The 17,684-nt window shown below is 44.0% G+C and overlaps 1 protein-coding gene across 2 annotated transcripts; it reads right to left on the reverse strand.

Moving 5' to 3' along the window:
- Positions 1–333: 333 nt before the first annotated feature.
- Positions 334–9,495, reverse strand: Osi24 (Protein). 2 transcript variants are annotated; one of them, XM_070207100.1, is made up of 6 exons: positions 8,973–9,495; positions 2,439–3,261; positions 2,267–2,380; positions 1,592–1,753; positions 1,089–1,533; positions 334–985 (listed from the first exon to the last, which is right to left on the reverse strand). In XM_070207100.1, exons 2-6 carry the CDS (start codon positions 3,139–3,141, stop codon positions 775–777), a joined length of 1,635 nt encoding a protein of 544 aa, XP_070063201.1. In that variant the 5' UTR covers positions 3,142–3,261; positions 8,973–9,495; the 3' UTR covers positions 334–774. The 2 variants fall into 2 exon arrangements, with proteins under 2 accessions (XP_070063201.1, XP_002058564.2); XM_002058528.4 differs by having other exon boundaries at positions 8,912–9,495.
- Between the last annotated feature and the right edge of the window lie 8,189 nt (positions 9,496–17,684).

Here is a 17,684-nt window from a genome sequence, read left to right on the forward strand (position 1 = left end):
TCCGTCCGTCCGTATGTATGAACGCAAGGATCTCAGAACATATAAGAGCTATAGAAATTTTAGATGTAGGTGCTCTTAGTACCTGCGCAGATTGAATTTGTTTCCGATAATCGATAACTTACTCCGCTTCTAAAATAGAATATATATATGCGTTTGATGTTGGAAGAAGAGAGTTCAGGGTATCCCCTAGTCGGGAGCTCCCGACTAGAACCTCTTGCTTGTTTTATTTCATTTTGTTTAAAGCTGTCTAAAGCTCCACCCTAATGAAAATCCTGTTGTTTATAATATATATAAAACTTTATTTATTTTTTTTTTTTTTTAGGAGCTTCAACAGCTTTAAAACAATTGATGCTGACTAAGTGGATAACAGTATTAAATAAGGTATGAATTAAATATATATCATATATTAAATAAATTAAATAAATAATTTAAATAAATACATTAAATAACTTGACTAAATGGCTAAAAATAACAGTGAATGTTTGCTTTGTAATTAAACTATTTAAACACGAAGAAATTCTCTATTTACAGCACACACTAATTAAAGCCCCGAAACACACAGCCCGCCTTCCACCGACCCGACGCACATATATATATATATATAGATGTGTGTGCGTGTGCGTATATCGTATATAGTCGCTTATACGCGTTCATGTATGGCTAGGCTAAAGTAGCATTTGCATAATTACAGCCACAGGCATCAACACCTGGCACCTGTGCCCGTGCCCCGGCCCTGACTTGTGCGAACTTTGGCGAACCTTCGCCTCGTGCGGCCTACGCCAATTTGCGTGCCTGGACCAATTTGTTGATGTCGTTGTAGGTGGAGAGCATTGCCGGATTTTCGAAATCCTTGAACTCCTTGCATTTAACAAACGATTGCTCGCAGTCGATGCCATCCTGGCCATCCTTGGCCGCGCGCATGTACTTGAAGAAGCGCAGGATGTCCGGATTATCTGAGGTGGGCTTGCGCAGTTCATTTAGTTCGCTGAAATACGAAAATAAATCAAATAACGGCCCAAGTTATATTTAACAAATTTCACACATCGCCTCATCCATTGCATAATTTGAGGCGCCCAAAAAATACTCACCGACTGAGCTGGGCCGAGACGAGGTTGCTGTACGGGGCATACTTTGCGGGATTGGCGTACATCAGACAGATGAGCTTCTCGCGACAATTCTCATTCTCGGAGTTGAGCTTCAGCTGGGCAAACACCGAGTCCAGGCGAGACAATAGGGGACTGTAGAAGGGATCGTAGTTGGACAACAGCAGCGTTGAGCTCGGAACCTTCTGGAAGGTCTGGAATGTGTTCATGTTGGCAGGCGATGCCGGCTTTTTGGCCATGCCGGGCGCTGCCATGCCGCTGGAGGAGCCCGCCGATAGGCTTTGTGAGTTCTTGAAGGAGGCCGCGCCAATGCTCTGCAGCGCACTCAGGTAAGTCTCCTGCATCTGCTGGCCCCCATAGCGGGAGTGCGTCGGCGAGTTCAGCGAGTTGCCATTGTAGGTCGCATACTGTGCCTGCTGCTGCGAGGCCTCTGTTGAAGATAGGGTATTAACTAATGCAATTAGTGCTGTGTAGTCAGTTAGACAAACCTGCGTTGAATTCGTAGCCAGCATTCGGCTTGGCCTCGTCGGCAAAGCTAAACTTGTTGTCCTCCTCAAAGTTGACGCTGTTATCCCTAAAGTCCAACTCCTGCGGCGGTTCCATGGGACGCACAAACAACGGCACCGAGCTGGACGAGCCCGTGGTGATGCCTAATCAAGTGAACAGTTGTAACAATTGAAAAACAAATAATTGTGCTCAGGTCGGCAGAAATCGACTAACAGATATCCTCAACCTGGCACCAAGTTACCTTTACATACAATCTAACTTCCTTCCCACCTAAGGATTCCCTGGGTCGAAAGAAATATAATTGTAACCCCCAGCAACTTTCAAGGTGCCCTTCTCATCAGGAAACTGAGGAGGAGAACTCTTGATACTAACCCCCAAACTCCAATAACCACGCCAACTCACCTCCAGGGCGACGCGGCCACCTCCCCTCAGGCCGGCCACCTGATAGTTTAATTATGGAATCAATGTAAACCACACCCATAACAAATCCTATATCCAGTTTCTATATTGTTAGAGTTAGTGTGTGATAGTACTAAGAGGTACATATATATGTACATATGTAATGAGTGCAAGCAGATGGACAAATGAACCCGGCTACATCGACCCGGCTGGGAGAGAATATTTCTGACCCACTCATGATAACCTCTTCAACTTACCCTTGCCAATCAGACGACTCACGCTGCCAATAATGGTGGGCAAAAAGAGGGCGAAGAGCAGACTCTTCAGCACCTGCAGGCCCATGTAGATGGGCCACATAATCTTCTTGAGGCCTGCAAAGAAATTAAGACATTAACGAGAGCTCGCACTTGGCAGCTGGCATTCGCTTACCGGCAAAAAACAGAAGTCGGGCGCTTTGGGCCGCACGTGGCACATTGAGCTCCACGTTGGCAGCCTCCAGGACGCTGCGCGCGTACCTCAGCGGTTCTACCGCCTGGGGCCTTGTGTGATTCTGCTGCAGGGCCAGAACCAGGCCCGGCATGGGCTCGTATTTGCCCTCCGTGAAAAAATGCTGCACATAGTCTACGAGCAACTCCTCCAAGTCCTGCAGTTCGTTTTGCATCGCAGAGGAGCTTTCGTTCTGGCTCTGGCCTGACCTCTGTAAAGGCTTCACTGTAGTTGTCGTTGTCGTTGTACTTGGCCTCTCGCTGGACTTTGTTTCGGCCTCTTGTATGTAGTTTTTGCGCTTCAGTGCCACAGCGAGACGCAGGTCGCTCTCGCTCTCCACGGGCTGAAAGACGCGATACTGGCCCGATTTTGTGAATACATTACGTGAAATGAACTCGGGGCTGATGTCCCTGGGCAGAATCGGCTGGAAAGTGTTGTCATCGTTGCGCGCCACGCCCGACATCGTTGTCAAGGGCTGGCTAAATGGGATGCCACCCGCCGTTACATTATTTCGTGTGGCATGCCCCAGCTGGCAAAGCAGCAGCAGGGGCAACAGCAGCGGGCTGCATCTTCTTTTTCTGTGCGTGTTTGTTTTTAATTTGGTCTGACGCCCGGCAACTTCGATTGCCTTGGTTAACATTTTCATTTAAGTTTTTCTCCTTCTCCCGCCTTGTTATTTATTTATTTATTTGTTGTTGTCTTGTTGACTCGCCTGCAATTGCATGCTACAGTTGGGCTGGCTTTGTTGCAAGTTCTGCTCGTCTCTCTGCAATGAAAGCCAAAGGCGTTCAAGTTATTTCTCAATTTGGCGCGAGGGTTGGGCAATTGCCCAGAACTCGCGAATAAATCTTTTTATTTTTACAGCACGTGCGTGACAGTCGGCCCGAATGTGACCTTCTGCAGCCGTAGCCAACGCTGCCAACGCATCCACCGCACCACCCAACAACCCAACCACCGACGCGTTAATCAGTTTGTCTAATACCCCCGGAACCGCGTCCCGCGGCGTTTTGTTAGGCGTTAAGCAAGCAATGCACGTCGCCGACTTTTTATTTGTCTTTGCCGGCGACGCCGCGCCCCCAACCCCCCTAACGCCCATCGTTGGGGCCGTTTCGCGCTGCGCGAATTAAAAGTGAAAATGTACACAGTTTGTTTACATTTGCAGCACATTTCAACATTTGAGTGAAGCCGCGCTTGATGATGAAAAACAACAACAAAACAGATCACGATATTTTCATGTTGAATTTTCACTTTCGTTTTCAGCAAATGCTGCTGCTTTGATACATAACGAATGGGGCTCAAGAAAAAGTATTACAGAATCGACAGCTGGAAAGGTATTCATTCTAGAGGGAAGCACATTTGAGAGACATTTTCTTAATATTCAAATAAAATCGATAGCCGGGCATGCCCATTAGGTCTGCTCTTGTACAGGATACAATTGCTGATGAGCAAACGCGAATTTAATTATTTCGTTTGCATCGTCCGCTGGCGGCAAACAATCTTTATTTAATTTTGAGGTTATTTTTAATAAAGCAATATACGCTTTTACAAATTAACAATTTTATTTTCATGGCTTTGCATTTGCTGTGGAGCACATTTTGAAACGAAATAAGGGCCTGACCTTAAAAGAACCGAATATTTACATTAATTACAAAATTGTAATGTTTTATTTAAAGATCTCATAAGAAACGTGATATGTGAATTTGAATAAATGTGCGCTGTGCTACACACAGAGGCATCAAGGCTGCCTTTGTGCACATGTTTTCGACATCTACAAAGCTAATATCAGCTAGCATTTGTTATAAGAAATATCATTCATTCAGTTGCAGTCTGCAGCTTTTCTGAGACTTACATTTAATGCGAAATATTAATTTGCTTAGCCACCCAAGCAACACAAACAAACTTCCTCCCAAGTTCATCAACGGTTAGGCAAACGGAAATATTTTAAATTGGTTGCTCGACAAATAATAACCCTCGGAAATGATATGCTTAGAACATTTAAAACCCAATTTTTACACAAACGAATTAAATGTAAAACCTTTCTCTTAGTCTAAATTGAAAACTCATTTTCTTACTTTCACAATTTAAGACTTGCTGCTACTTAAAAACACTTAGAAACAAAGGCTTTGACAACTTGTAAATATATATTAAAATGAAAAGAGGAAAATATTAACTATTTTTAAGTTCATTTTTATATTCCATAAGAACAAATAATTATGTTGAATATTATATTCAAATTCTCGCATTCTTTAAATTCTTGTATGAAAAAGGTGCTAGCAGAATTAGGATATTATTAAAAAAGGACGCATCGCTGAAACCGAAGTTGTCAATAATAATTACTTATAATTAATAATTATTCCAGCTGCTGGTCACTGGATCCATTCATATAAGCTACCAATATCGACGCTTTATTGATGCTCGAAGTTTCTACTTCAAATGGGTTTCTTTAACTAATTAATCTCAGCAGCCAGAAGAATAGTATAGAGTTGCAAGTTGAAAGATGTGCCTGTAATTGCGCTCAGTTGTAAAACTAATTAGCACACACGAAACACGCACAACAATATGTTATGGATGTCTATTGAAGTTTTCGTGCTTGGGCATTAGCTGGAATCATTTGTCATTCGCAATTGCAGCATTCTGCAATTCAATTGCAGTTGCAGCAGCAGATTATTTCCAATGAAAGGCACATCAATTAGTTGGCTAAGTTGTTCGGCCTTCAGTTGTCGAGCCTGCCAGCATTGGGGCTCCCAACTTAAATTATACAAAGTCTGCACGATCTGAGGTAATGTGGTGCGCATCGCAGCGGTGTCTGCATGCAAATTAGCTGCCAGAATGAATATTCTCAAAGCGAAGCCCAAAACTCGACTGGCAGAACCAACTAACGAGTGCTTATCACGATGTTTGCATCTCTCTGTAGGGCAGCTGGCTGCAAGTTTTAAATGCTTAGCTTCACCTGGCTTCATGCTCTAATATTCCGCTCTCATATGGTGACTGGGGCCAAACTTTGGCTCAGTTATTGCACTTGTCTGACAGAAGCGTTTAATCTGTTTAGCCGCAGCCTTTATACTTTTGCTGCTCAGCTCAGCTCAGCTCAGCTCAAATCTCTCTGTGTTCCACAAGTTTCTCAATTAATTCGCAAAACTTTAGAAACTTGTGACAGCCGCCGCTTCGTTGCTCTAATGCAAATTGATGGAATTGGATCATAAGTCGCGTCCAAGTTGTTGCATATGAATAACATTAACTTTATATGAAGGCACAAGGGGCTAACAGCTTATAGAGAAGGGTCTTGTCGAGCAGGGCAGGCGGGCAGGGAGGGGGATAATAAGCTGGCTGTCATCATTTGCGACACGCTCGTGCACTCTGATGATAGTAATAACATAAAGTACAAAAGTTGGACAATGCCGCAGCAACAGCAGCAACAACTACTGCAACAAGTTTTTTGTGTAACCAGTTGACAAACGGCGTCAAGTTAGCGGTCAAAAGCGGTCATAAACAACACTTTGGACTGGACGTCGCAATTGGCCCCATCAAAAGCCAACAGTCTGTAAGCCGCTGACATAACTGTGAACGACTGTGCCCAAATGTGGTCTAGAACCAGTTATCAGCCATCTAGACAGAATCACTTGCCACAAAGCGACACATGAACATCAACTTGGCATAGCCAAAAGTCGGGATTAAGCTGCTGCATACCCTGCAGGTGTGGGTATTTGTAGGGCATGACATGTTTGTAATAAGACGTCTGAAGAATTTGATCTGATCTCCGTTTGTTAGGCGCAAAGCACATATATTAAAGTTGTTTTTCATCTAAAAATACAACAATTTTACAATTTCAGGCTTGCGAGCAAATAGAAAAACGCGTAATTAAGTAATTTTTTCGGAGTATGATTTAATTACAATAGGAGTTGGAATATATACCATATGCTAAAGAGTGAATGTTTCTTCTAATGATCTAATAATAAATAATACTATTTTTCCATTCAACTCGTATCTGTAGAGTTCATGAATATCATTTGAATTCTAAGAATATATTTTCTTAAATGTAACTTTAAATTATATGTTAAAGATCCTTAACATGTGCCTGTTTCAGGCTTTGTTTAAGTTTGATTTGAGAGCATCAACTAGTTTCCCATTCAATGTCCATCTGTACAGCTTATGAATATCATCATGAAAAAGTTTTGCTATTTAGTGAGAACTTCTATAAACAGACAAGCCGATAATTGAATTAGGAAATACAGAAGTGTGTGTGTGAAGTCGAGAGTCAATCAAACCTCAGCCAGTTAGTACCTGAGTCAATCAAAAAAATAGGTTTGCCCTCAATTTGATCGTCTCATTAGGCTGAGACAAGACTATTCGATTAAGTGTGTCATGCTCAAATGAGTTGTTGGCATACACCGCGCGCTGATTAATGAGTAGCTCAGAATGGGGAAACACCTAGCTGCTGGGCCTTGCTCTGGTTTATGTGCTATTCCTGGCAGCCGCTTAAATGTCAATTCATATCAATTTGCGGCGCACGTCGAATACCGAATACCGAGCCTTGTTGGCCTGCGTAATGCAATTTCACTGTGCGTCAAAAATGTGAAGTGTGTTGTTTTCGCCAATTAGTTACCAATTTGGCCTGCAGCCCAGGCCCATTAAGCACTGATTGTCTTTTTTTTCTCTCCGTTGTTTTTTCCGGGGCGTGATTGAGTTATTTGTATGCGAGCTGTGTTTGCGTTTGGCCAAAAGCAACTCTGGCTGCATATCGACAAAATGCCATTTGATGCTGTGGGGCGGTTCCAATTTTTAGAAAGTTCGAGCGTGTGCGGTCATAAAATGACATCAAATAAGCTGTAAACCAAATGAAATTGTTTGAGCTGACAAATTATGCAATCTCAGCTAATACGTAATTTTATCAAATTATAATGCCAGACAATTCAATTCCATGCTGCGAGAAGCCTAGCATATTTTTGGCTTAGCCCTGAGCGTGTCCCAGTCAGCCTTGACAAAGCACAGACAATTTGTCAGACAAATATGCATATAGTATGCACATTTATGGCCTGCATCTGTCGTATGCGTTTTGCTGCTGTGGCACTCAAACCGGTGGCAGCTTTGAAAGTTGCTGCCACTGCTCATCCGTTGCCGCACGTCCTCAAAGCGAGAGTTGGAAATCTGCAGCAGACACTTATGCGTTGCTGCAAACTGCAAGCAAAATGAAAGTACGCTGGTTGTAAGTACGCTGAGTACGCTGTATTTGTATCTGTATCTGAAAGATACATTTCACCAGGCCCAGCCACATTTACACGCACCGCCGGCCAGCGCACTGCGACAGTTTCAGTTACAGCTATTTAACATTCGGTAATCAATAGTCTTGCCGTTAATGATGGTTGTAGGTGCAGCGGTCTGTTAAATTATTAACATTTTGCTGTTGATTGATGGGTAAAAAACACAAACAAATACAACAATTACGAGTGCTCGACTGAAAGATACCCTAAAGCACAGAAGTGAAGGTGCCCTTAGAAAACGCGACCTTGTCTAATTAATACGATTATCAGTGCGTAAATAAAGTCTAGGGTAATTGGTATCGGAAGGAAGTTTCCAAAAAGTGAAATATTCTAAAAATAATTATGCTAAATAATCAAAAAATTGATACATATACTGTTAAGAGCTCCGTAATGCGATGAAACAAAAACAGGAAATCAATATTGATATCGATGATATTCGATTTATTGAGAAGATCGCAAAATATCGCTGATTTGGGGCAAATTTCAAATCTCTCCCTACATAAGGCATACAGAGGGATAGAGAGAATATACGAACATGTCAAGATTGGATAAGCTTTCTTTTGCCTGTTGCAAACATCATCTGCAACAAGCCAATATGCCCAATCGCTGAGTCGAGGATGACAGTTGCCGACTTTCGTGTAGGCGCATGACGCACACTCGAACGGCCGTTTCTCGAAAAGAAAGTGTCATATGATTTTATTTTTTGGAGCCGGGTTCGATTCTCTGCGGAGCTGTAAATTGAGGTAGGCCAGCTGTTAAATACTTATATAACAGGGACCGTCTGCGACAATTACAGCGCTTCGAATAAGTTCAGGCCCTGGCCCAGCTCGTTCGCGCGATTTCAACTCAAAGTCCAATAGATGAAGAAAGACAGAGCAGTACAGAGAGAGCAAGAGAGAGAGAGAGAGAGAGAGGAGAGAGAGAGGGAGAGAGAGCGGCACGTAAACGCGACGACAGTGAAATGTTAACAATTGGTTGGAATATTTAATTTTTCGCTACGCTTCAGTGTGATATTTTTAAATCACGCGCAAAATCTCGTGTAATTATTTAACCGAATTAATTTCTTAAGCGCCGTTACATAGTTCACACAGAAACTCACTTTCAATCTGAACAATTTGCGCTTTTTAATTAGTTTTGTTTGCTCTCGTCCGGATTTACCTCTTATATAATGCTCATTAGTTGAGTTCGGTGCAGCTTGTGTTAAATTGATTTGTCTTACACATTTCGGATCGACTTGGCTTATTTGAAGTTGCGTTGAACTTTTGCGGAATTGCACAAAAGAATTTTTGTTTAAATTTTACGATGTTCGGTTTTTGATTTTCACGGCAAATGAAACTTTCGTTTGGATTGTTGTTTTTTCTGTCGTTCGGAAATTGGAATTGCAATCGGTTTATGGTTTTGCGTTGGTGAAATGCCTGCAACGAGCGACTAACTAACCGACTAACCGACCGAAAACCCGTTCACTTTGCGCCAGAAATTCGATTCATCACTTTGGACACGCTGTGTCAATGCAATTGCTGCGTTTTTGTTTTCACTTTGCAGCCCAACATAAGAGTTCAATTTCAAGAGCTGGCAATGATTTTTGATATTTGTTATGTTTTATTTGGCATTTATTTTAATCGAAACCCAATTCTGTGTGTGCTTCGAAACCAAATTGTGCTTTCGTTTCCCCCACAAATACCGTGCGCGCGTCGTGGCAGCGATTGCGACTGGCGTGTAGCTCGCCAAGAGTTGGACTGTCGGGCGAAAGCCCCAAAGCCAACGGCTCTGCTGTTGACGGCGGGTGCGATCAACCAGTTTGCAGTCGTTACCGTAACGTAACGCCTTACGTTGCCCCGTCACGTCACAGAGAGTCACAGCTGGAGCTTCATCTGGAGATGGAGCTAAAGTTGGAGCTGGGGCTGCTGCTGGCGCTTAAGAGCAATGTCGCGACATGACATTGACGTCGTAAACAGTCTGACACAGTCGGCGAACGTGCAGCAGTTTTCTCTTTTACACGGAAAATTGAAATGCTAATAGAAAACGGCAAGTGTGAAAAACTAAAGCGAGTGCTAATTTAGCGCTGTGCGCGATTGCTTGTCAATGCAGCGGGCCCAAAGATTATAAATCTATTCAAAATGTGCTTTGTCATCGCTGGCAATAACCGTCGAATGCCCTGCGCCGTATTTTAACGGAAATGTTTAGGCCAGTTGGTCATTAATTTGACTTTCGTTTTTCATTCGCAAAAACTAGCTACAGCTGCAGTCGGCTTAAGCTGCATTTTTAAGCCATCAATTTGCATAGTTAGAGGCCGGTAATTAAAATAACCCAGATCAAGGCAAGCGGTAGATGCAAACTAGCTGAATGCGAACTAGAAAAGCGAAAGGAAGCGAAGGATAGGCTCTTCTGCTTGGCCGATACGTATTCGTGATATGATCAGGCTTACAAAAAGAACTCATTGCGAATAAGTCGACCGTTAGAGCCAACATAGAGACAAAGATAAGGAGAAAACGCCGAACATTTCCTCCAGTTCGATCGGGTTTTCGGAAATTTATTAATTTTTTAGATTTGACTATTTATCCCTTTAAAGGACATTTCAGGGTAATCCAAGAATATTAAATTAAAATATATATTTTTTTAAATCTTTTTTATTTGGCTTTGATTGCAAAAATATATAATTTGATTAATTGTAAAATAATACAGCTTATAATATTTCAGCAAGTCTTACTCGGAATTAAGTTAAGAAGTGACAGCCAGAGTTTCGCAAACTAGTTCACAGACTTTGATATATTATTGGAGTGTATATTTATTTATTGGCTAGTGAACGAGTTTCTTTGGACGGTTTACGCACGAGAAAGTCGTCACTCAGAATTGTCCAACTAAGCGGCACATTGTTATTAATTTCTGGTGACAAACGTTGCCATTGAGCTGTGCCTAACGAGCAGAAACTGAGTGGAGGCCGTCCGCCTGCCCTGGGCATGACCACGATAATTCAAAGGCAACAAAATCAAATGGCAAAACGAAACGAAAGTCACTTAGTTTATGGAACCGCAGAATCAATAACCGTTCGCTCTCAATAACCAAACAGCCCAAACTCGAACAAAGCGCTTGCAATGTTTTTGCCTCGAATTGGGAGCATTCTGTGTGGGGGCCGCATGGAGCATGGAATGCTCGACGTGCAACTATTGGCCAATAGTTGGGAAAGTGTCAAAAATTCATTTAGCGTGTATTAGCCAAAAAGCTGTCAACTAACAACTGCCAACTGGCAAAGAAAGCACTCGAAGAGACTCAGTCACTGGAACTGACATTTGTTTATATGCCTTGAGATGGGAAGGGTCCATGACTCATTATGTGCTCGAGCAGATTTAAATCTCTGCCAAATTGTTGCCGGGCAAACCTTTTGGCATGGATCAACGCTTCCAGCAGTTGGTCGTATCAGCTGTTGGCCAAGTGGAAGTTAGCCGAAAATGCGTTGAACTTTGTCAATATTTGCGAACCTTTTTTTTCTACTTATTTCATTTTATCTCTGTGCATTTCATTTCTATTCATTAATTTCACTTTTACTCATAAATATGCTAATCATTTGCTCACGCTTCAATCGAAGCGTTGAGCTTGGGTTTCGGTCACTGTCTCGGTCTCAGTCTCGGTCTGGCTTTGTCAAATTGATTTTCATAACAAATCTTTTGACTGCTTTTTGGACTCTCAGCTGAATCGATTATTATTACGTTTGACACTTGAGGGCAGTTGGTCAACACTCTAGCAGTTAAGTTTTTTAGAATGCATGGCGCCCGTCAGCTTGAGTTACGCAATTTGCCTAAGAAGAAAGTTAAATAACATTTCTTTCGCTCTTTATTTTTCACTTTTTTGCTTTTTACTTTCCATTGTTAGGCCGAGATCTCTTGAGTCTCCAATCATTTTTAGCATATGGCTGACAACTCTCGTTAGTGACATCAGTTGGACTGCCCAGCCCAGCCCAGTTGGGCAGCCAAAAGCGAAAATAAATAAACAAACACTTTCCCCAAACATACAAGTGCGTGGAGTACGCCAGCTCAGATACCCTAACTATGTAATTTATAGTTCCAAGCACATAGCAATTTTTAATTAATATTCTTCCTTATTACTTACTTTTGTTGTTGACCCGCCAAGTTGTGGCGGGTTGCTCTCACCTTTTGTTGGTGCGCGTCGCTGGTCACATTCGAGTCGCACGGGTGTTAGGCTCCAAATGCGTTGATGATGATGATGCCCTTTCGGCTCCAGCATTCCAGCATTATTAAGACATCACAATTAAGGCAAGCGTCACAATATTGAAATTAAAATTCCAAAAAAGCCACCGAGTGTGCCCTTTAAGTGGTCAACTCAAGCACTAAGCAAACTTCAATTGAGCCAGCTTAGCCTGGGCTCAAGTGACTGTGATTGATGGGTCCCTGGCTCGCTGGCCTATCAATATACAATATACAAATTTGGCAAGACACACATTAACATTTGGCTTGAGCGCGGAATTGCGGAAGTTGCGGAAGTGCGTGTGGCAACATAAAACCAGTTGCCTTACGGTCTCCGAGCGCACTTCTTCTTTATTTGGCTGCCACATAAGTATCCATATGCAGGTCCCACGCTCGCCCCATACACGCACGCATTTATATTTATCACAGTCGGCTCACATTTGCGCCATTTAATGGCCCATTGCTCTTAACGTTATGCTTTCCTACATGGCTGGTTGAGTCTACATCAACTTTTGCCAACAGCTTTAAAGGGCAGCAGTCACAGCTGCCAAAGGTTAAATGTGCAGCAGGTGTACCTCGAGGTGAGCAGCTCAACTCCGTGTGTGTGTGAGCTTAATAAACATATGTATATATATATCATAAAGTTATGTAGCATTATGTAGCAGACAATGATGTATACATAAAAAAATGTATTTAAAATGATTGAACTAGCCTAAGAATTTTGTGTACGCAGTTTTCTAAGTGTAAATTAGTGTGAACGTGAGTACATTAGTGCTATTTATTTATTTATTATGTAAAGTATATGGATAAATCTTAATGTATGCATACAAAGTTTAATAAAATTGAAAATCATTAACGTAATTTGCAGCATGTAACATTTGAGCATAAATTTGGATATTTATCTATATTATATAGCGTCTACATCATATATAGCCTCTACATCAGCTAAAAAGGGTTAATTGAAAATCTCGGTTAAATATAATCTGATTTTAAAATATTATACCATTTTGAATTCGTAAGGATCCCTACTATCATATGACATTCAAACAAATTAAAAATTGATATAACGTTCCAAAACGACAGAACTCCCCGCGGAGAAATGACGTTCCAAAACGACAGAACTCCCCGCGGAGATATGACGTTCCAAAACGAAAGAACTCCGCGCGGAGATATGACGATCCAAAACGACAGAACCCCCCGCGGAGATATGACGTTCCAAAACGACAGAACTTCGCGCGGAGATATGACCTTCCATTTTTTTCAAAATCGAGGTCGGTGCGAAAATCGAAACTTTTTCGATGATTTTTTTTTAATATCACGGGTAATAGCTCCGCGGAGATATGACGTTCCAAAACGACAGAACTTCCCGCGGATATATGGCGTTCCAAAACGTCAGAACTCCCCGCGGAGATATGACATTCCAAAACGACAGAACTCCGCGCGTAGATATGACGTTCCAAAATGACAGAACTCCCCGCAGAGATATGACGTTCCAAAACGACAGAGCTCCCCGCGGAGATATGACGTTCCAAAACGACAGAGCTCCCCGCGGAGATATAACGTTCCAAAACGACAGAACTCACCGCGGAGATATGACGTTCCAAAACGACAGAACTCACCGCGGAGATATGACGTTCCAAAACGACAGAACTCCCCGCGGAGATATGACGTTCCAAAACGACAGAACTCCCCGCGGAGATATGACGTTCCAAAACGACAGAGCTCCCGTGGAGATATGACGTTCCAAAACGACAGAGCTCCCCGCGGAGATATGACGTTCCAAAACGACAGAGCTCCCCGCGGAGATATGACGTTCCAAAACGACAGAGCTCCCCGCGGAGATATGACGTTCCAAAACGACAGAACTCGCCGCGGAGATATGACGTTCCAAAACGACAGAACTCCCCGCGGAGATATGACGTTCCAAAACGACAAAGCTCCCCGCGGAGATATGACGTTCCAAAACGACAGAACTCCCCGCGGAGATATGACGTTCCAAAACGACAGAACTCCCCGCGGAGATATGACGTTCCAAAACGAGAGAACTCCCCGCGGAGATATTACGTTCCAAAACGACAGAACTCCCCGCGGAGATATGACGTTGGAAAACGACAGAACTCCCCGCGGAGATATGACGATCCAAATCGACAGAACTCCCCGCGGAGATATGACGTTCCAAAACGACAGAACTCCCCGCGGAGATATGACGTTCCAAAAAGAGAGAACTCCCCGCGGAGATATGACGTTCCAAAACGACAGAACTCCCCGCGGAGATATAACGTTCCAAAACGACAGAAGTCCCCCCGGAGATATGACCTTCCAATTTTTTCAAAATCGAGGTCGGTGCGAAAATCGAAAATCGAGATATGACGTTCCAAAACGACAGAGCTCCCCGCGGAGACATGACGTTCCGAAACGACAGAACTCCGCGCGGAGATATGACGTTCCAACACGACAGAACTCCCCGCGGAGATATGACGTTCCAAAACGAGAGAACTCCCCGCGGAGATATGACGTTCCAAAACGACAGAACTCCCCGCGGAGATATGACGTTCCAAAACGACAGAGCTCCCTGCGGAGATATGACGATCCAAATCGACAAAACCCCCCGCGAAGATATGACGTTCCAAAACGACAGAACTCCGCGCGGAGATATGACCTTCCATTTTTTTCAAAATCGAGGTCGGTGCGAAAATCGAAACTTTTTCGATGATTTTTTTTTAATATCACGGGTAATAGCTCCGCGGAGATATGACGTTCCAAAACGACTGAACTCCCCGCGGAGATATGACGTTCCAAAACGACTGAACTCCCCGCGGAGATATGACGTTCCAAACGACAGAACTCCCCGCGGAGATATGACGTTCCAAAACGACAGAGCTCCCCGCGGAGATATGACGTTCCAAAACGACAGAACTCCCCGCTGAGATATGACGTTCCAAAACGACAGAACTCCCCGCGGAGATATGACATTCCGAAACGACAGAACTCCCCGCGGAGATATGACGTTCCAAAACGACAGAACTCCGCGCGGAGATATGACGTTCCAAAACGACAGAACTCCGCGCGGAGATATGACGTTCCAAAACGACAGAACTCCGCGCGGAGATATGACGTTCCAAAACGACAGAACTCCGCGCGGAGATATGACCTTCCATTTTTTTCAAAATCGAGGTCGGTGCGAAAATCGAAACTTTTTCGATGATTTTTTTTTAATATCACGGGTAATAGCTCCGCGGAGATATGACGTTTCAAAATGACACAGCTCCCCGCGGAGATGTGACGTTCCAAAACGACAGAACTCCCCGCGGAGATATGACGTTCCAAAACGACAGAACTCCGCACGAAGATATAACGTTCCAAAACGACAGAACTCCCCGCGGAGATATAACGTTCCAAAACGACAGAACTCCCCGCGGAGATATGACGTTCCAAACCGACAGAACTCCCCGCGGAGATATGACGTTCCAAAACGACAGAGCTCCCCGCGGAGATATGACGTTCGAAAACGACAGAACTCCCCGCGGAGATATGACGTTCCAAAACGACAGAACTCCCCGCGGAGATATGACGTTTCAAAACGACAGAACTCCCCGCGGAGAAATGACGTTCCAAAACGACAGAACTCCCCGCGGAGATATGACGTTCCAAAACGAAAGAACTCCGCTCGGAGATATGACGATCCAAAACGACAGAACTCCCCGCGGAGATATGACGTTCCAAAACGACAGAACTCCGCGCGGAGATATGACCTTCCATTTTTTTTCAAAATCGAGGTCGGTGCGAAAATCAAAACTTTTCGATAATTTGTTTTTAATATCACGGGTAATAGCTCCGCGGAGATATGACGTTCCAAAACGACAGAACTCCCCGCGGAGATATGACGTTCCAAAACGACAGAACTCCCCGCGGAGATATGACGTTCCAAACGACAGAACTCCCCGCGGAGATATGACGTTCCAAAACGACAAAGCTCCCCGCGGAGATATGACGTTCCAAAACGACAGAACTCCCCGCGGAGATATAACGTTCCAAAACGACAGAACTCCCCGCGGAGATATGACGTTCCAAAACGGCAGAACTCCCCGCGGAGATATGACCTTCCAAAACGACCGAACTCCCCGCGGAGATATGACGTTCCAAAACGACAGAGCTCCGCGCGGAGATATGACGATCCAAAACGACAGAACTCCCCGCGGAAATATGACGTTCCAAAACGACAGAACTCCGCGCGGAGATATGACCTTCCATTTTTTTCAAAATCGAGGTCGATGCGAAAATCGAAACTTTTTCGATGATTTTTTTTAATATCACGGGTAATAGCTCCGCGGAGATATGACGTTCCAAAATGACAGAGCTCCCCGCGGAGATGTGACGTTCCAAAACGACAGAACTCCCCGCGGAGATATGACGTTCCAAAACGACAGAACTCCCCGCGGAGATAAAACGTTCCAAAACGACAGAAGTCCCCGCGGAGCTATGACCTTCCAATTTTTTCAAAATCGAGGTCGGTGCGAAAATCGAAACATTTTCGATGATTTTTTTTTAATATCACGGGTAATAGCTCCGCGGACATATGACGTTCCAAAACGACAGAACTCCCCGCGGAGATATGACGTTCCAAAACGAAAGAACTCCGCTCGGAGATATGACGATCCAAAACGACAGAACCCCCCGCGGAGATATGACGTTCCAAAACGACAGAACTCCGCGCGGAGATATGACCTTCCATTTTTTTTCAAAATCGAGGTCGGTGCGAAAATCAAAACTTTTCGATAATTTGTTTTTAATATCACGGGTAATAGCTCCGCGGAGATATGACGTTCCAAAACGACAGAACTCCCCGCGGAGATATGACGTTCCAAAACGACAGAACTCCCCGCGGAGATATGACGTTCCAAACGACAGAACTCCCCGCGGAGATATGACGTTCCAAAACGACAAAGCTCCCCGCGGAGATATGACGTTCCAAAACGACAGAACTCCCCGCGGAGATATAACGTTCCAAAACGACAGAACTCCCCGCGGAGATATGACGTTCCAAAACGGCAGAACTCCCCGCGGAGATATGACCTTCCAAAACGACCGAACTCCCCGCGGAGATATGACGTTCCAAACCGACAGAGCTCCGCGCGGAGATATGACGATCCAAAACGATAGAACTCCCCGCGGAAATATGACGTTCCAAAACGACAGAACTCCGCGCGGAGATATGACCTTCCATTTTTTTCAAAATCGAGGTCGATGCGAAAATCGAAACTTTTTCGATGATTTTTTTTAATATCACGGGTAATAGCTCCGCGGAGATATGACGTTCCAAAATGACAGAGCTCCCCGCGGAGATGTGACGTTCCAAAACGACAGAGCTCCCCGCGGAGATATGACGTTCCAAAACGACAGAACTCCCCGCGGAGATAAAACGTTCCAAAACGACAGAAGTCCCCGCGGAGCTATGACCTTCCAATTTTTTCAAAATCGAGGTCGGTGCGAAAATCGAAACATTTTCGATGATTTTTTTTTAATATCACGGGTAATAGCTCCGCGGACATATGACGTTCCAAAACGACAGAACTCCCCGCGGAGATATGACGTTCCAAAACGACAGAACTCCCCGCGGAGATATGACGTTCCAAAACGACAGAACTCCCCGCGGAGATATGACGTTCCAAAACGACAGAGCTCCCCGCGGAAATATGACGTTCCAAAACGACATAACTCCCCGCGGAGATATG

The sequence above is a fragment of the Drosophila virilis genome, chromosome 2 (genome assembly GCF_030788295.1).
Source record: "Drosophila virilis strain 15010-1051.87 chromosome 2, Dvir_AGI_RSII-ME, whole genome shotgun sequence".
Taxonomy (NCBI): Eukaryota; Metazoa; Arthropoda; class Insecta; order Diptera; family Drosophilidae; genus Drosophila; species Drosophila virilis.

Coding starts and splice junctions, on each gene's coding strand:
- Osi24 (XM_070207100.1), bottom strand. CDS start 3,141: ATGAAAATGTTAACCAAGGCAATCGAAGTTGCCGGGCGTCAGACCAAA. Junction 2,381..2,438: donor CCGACTTCTGTTTTTTGCCG/GTAAGCGAATGC, acceptor ATTTCTTTGCAG/GCCTCAAGAAGATTATGTGG. Junction 1,534..1,591: donor TGGCTACGAATTCAACGCAG/GTTTGTCTAACT, acceptor TATCTTCAACAG/AGGCCTCGCAGCAGCAGGCA.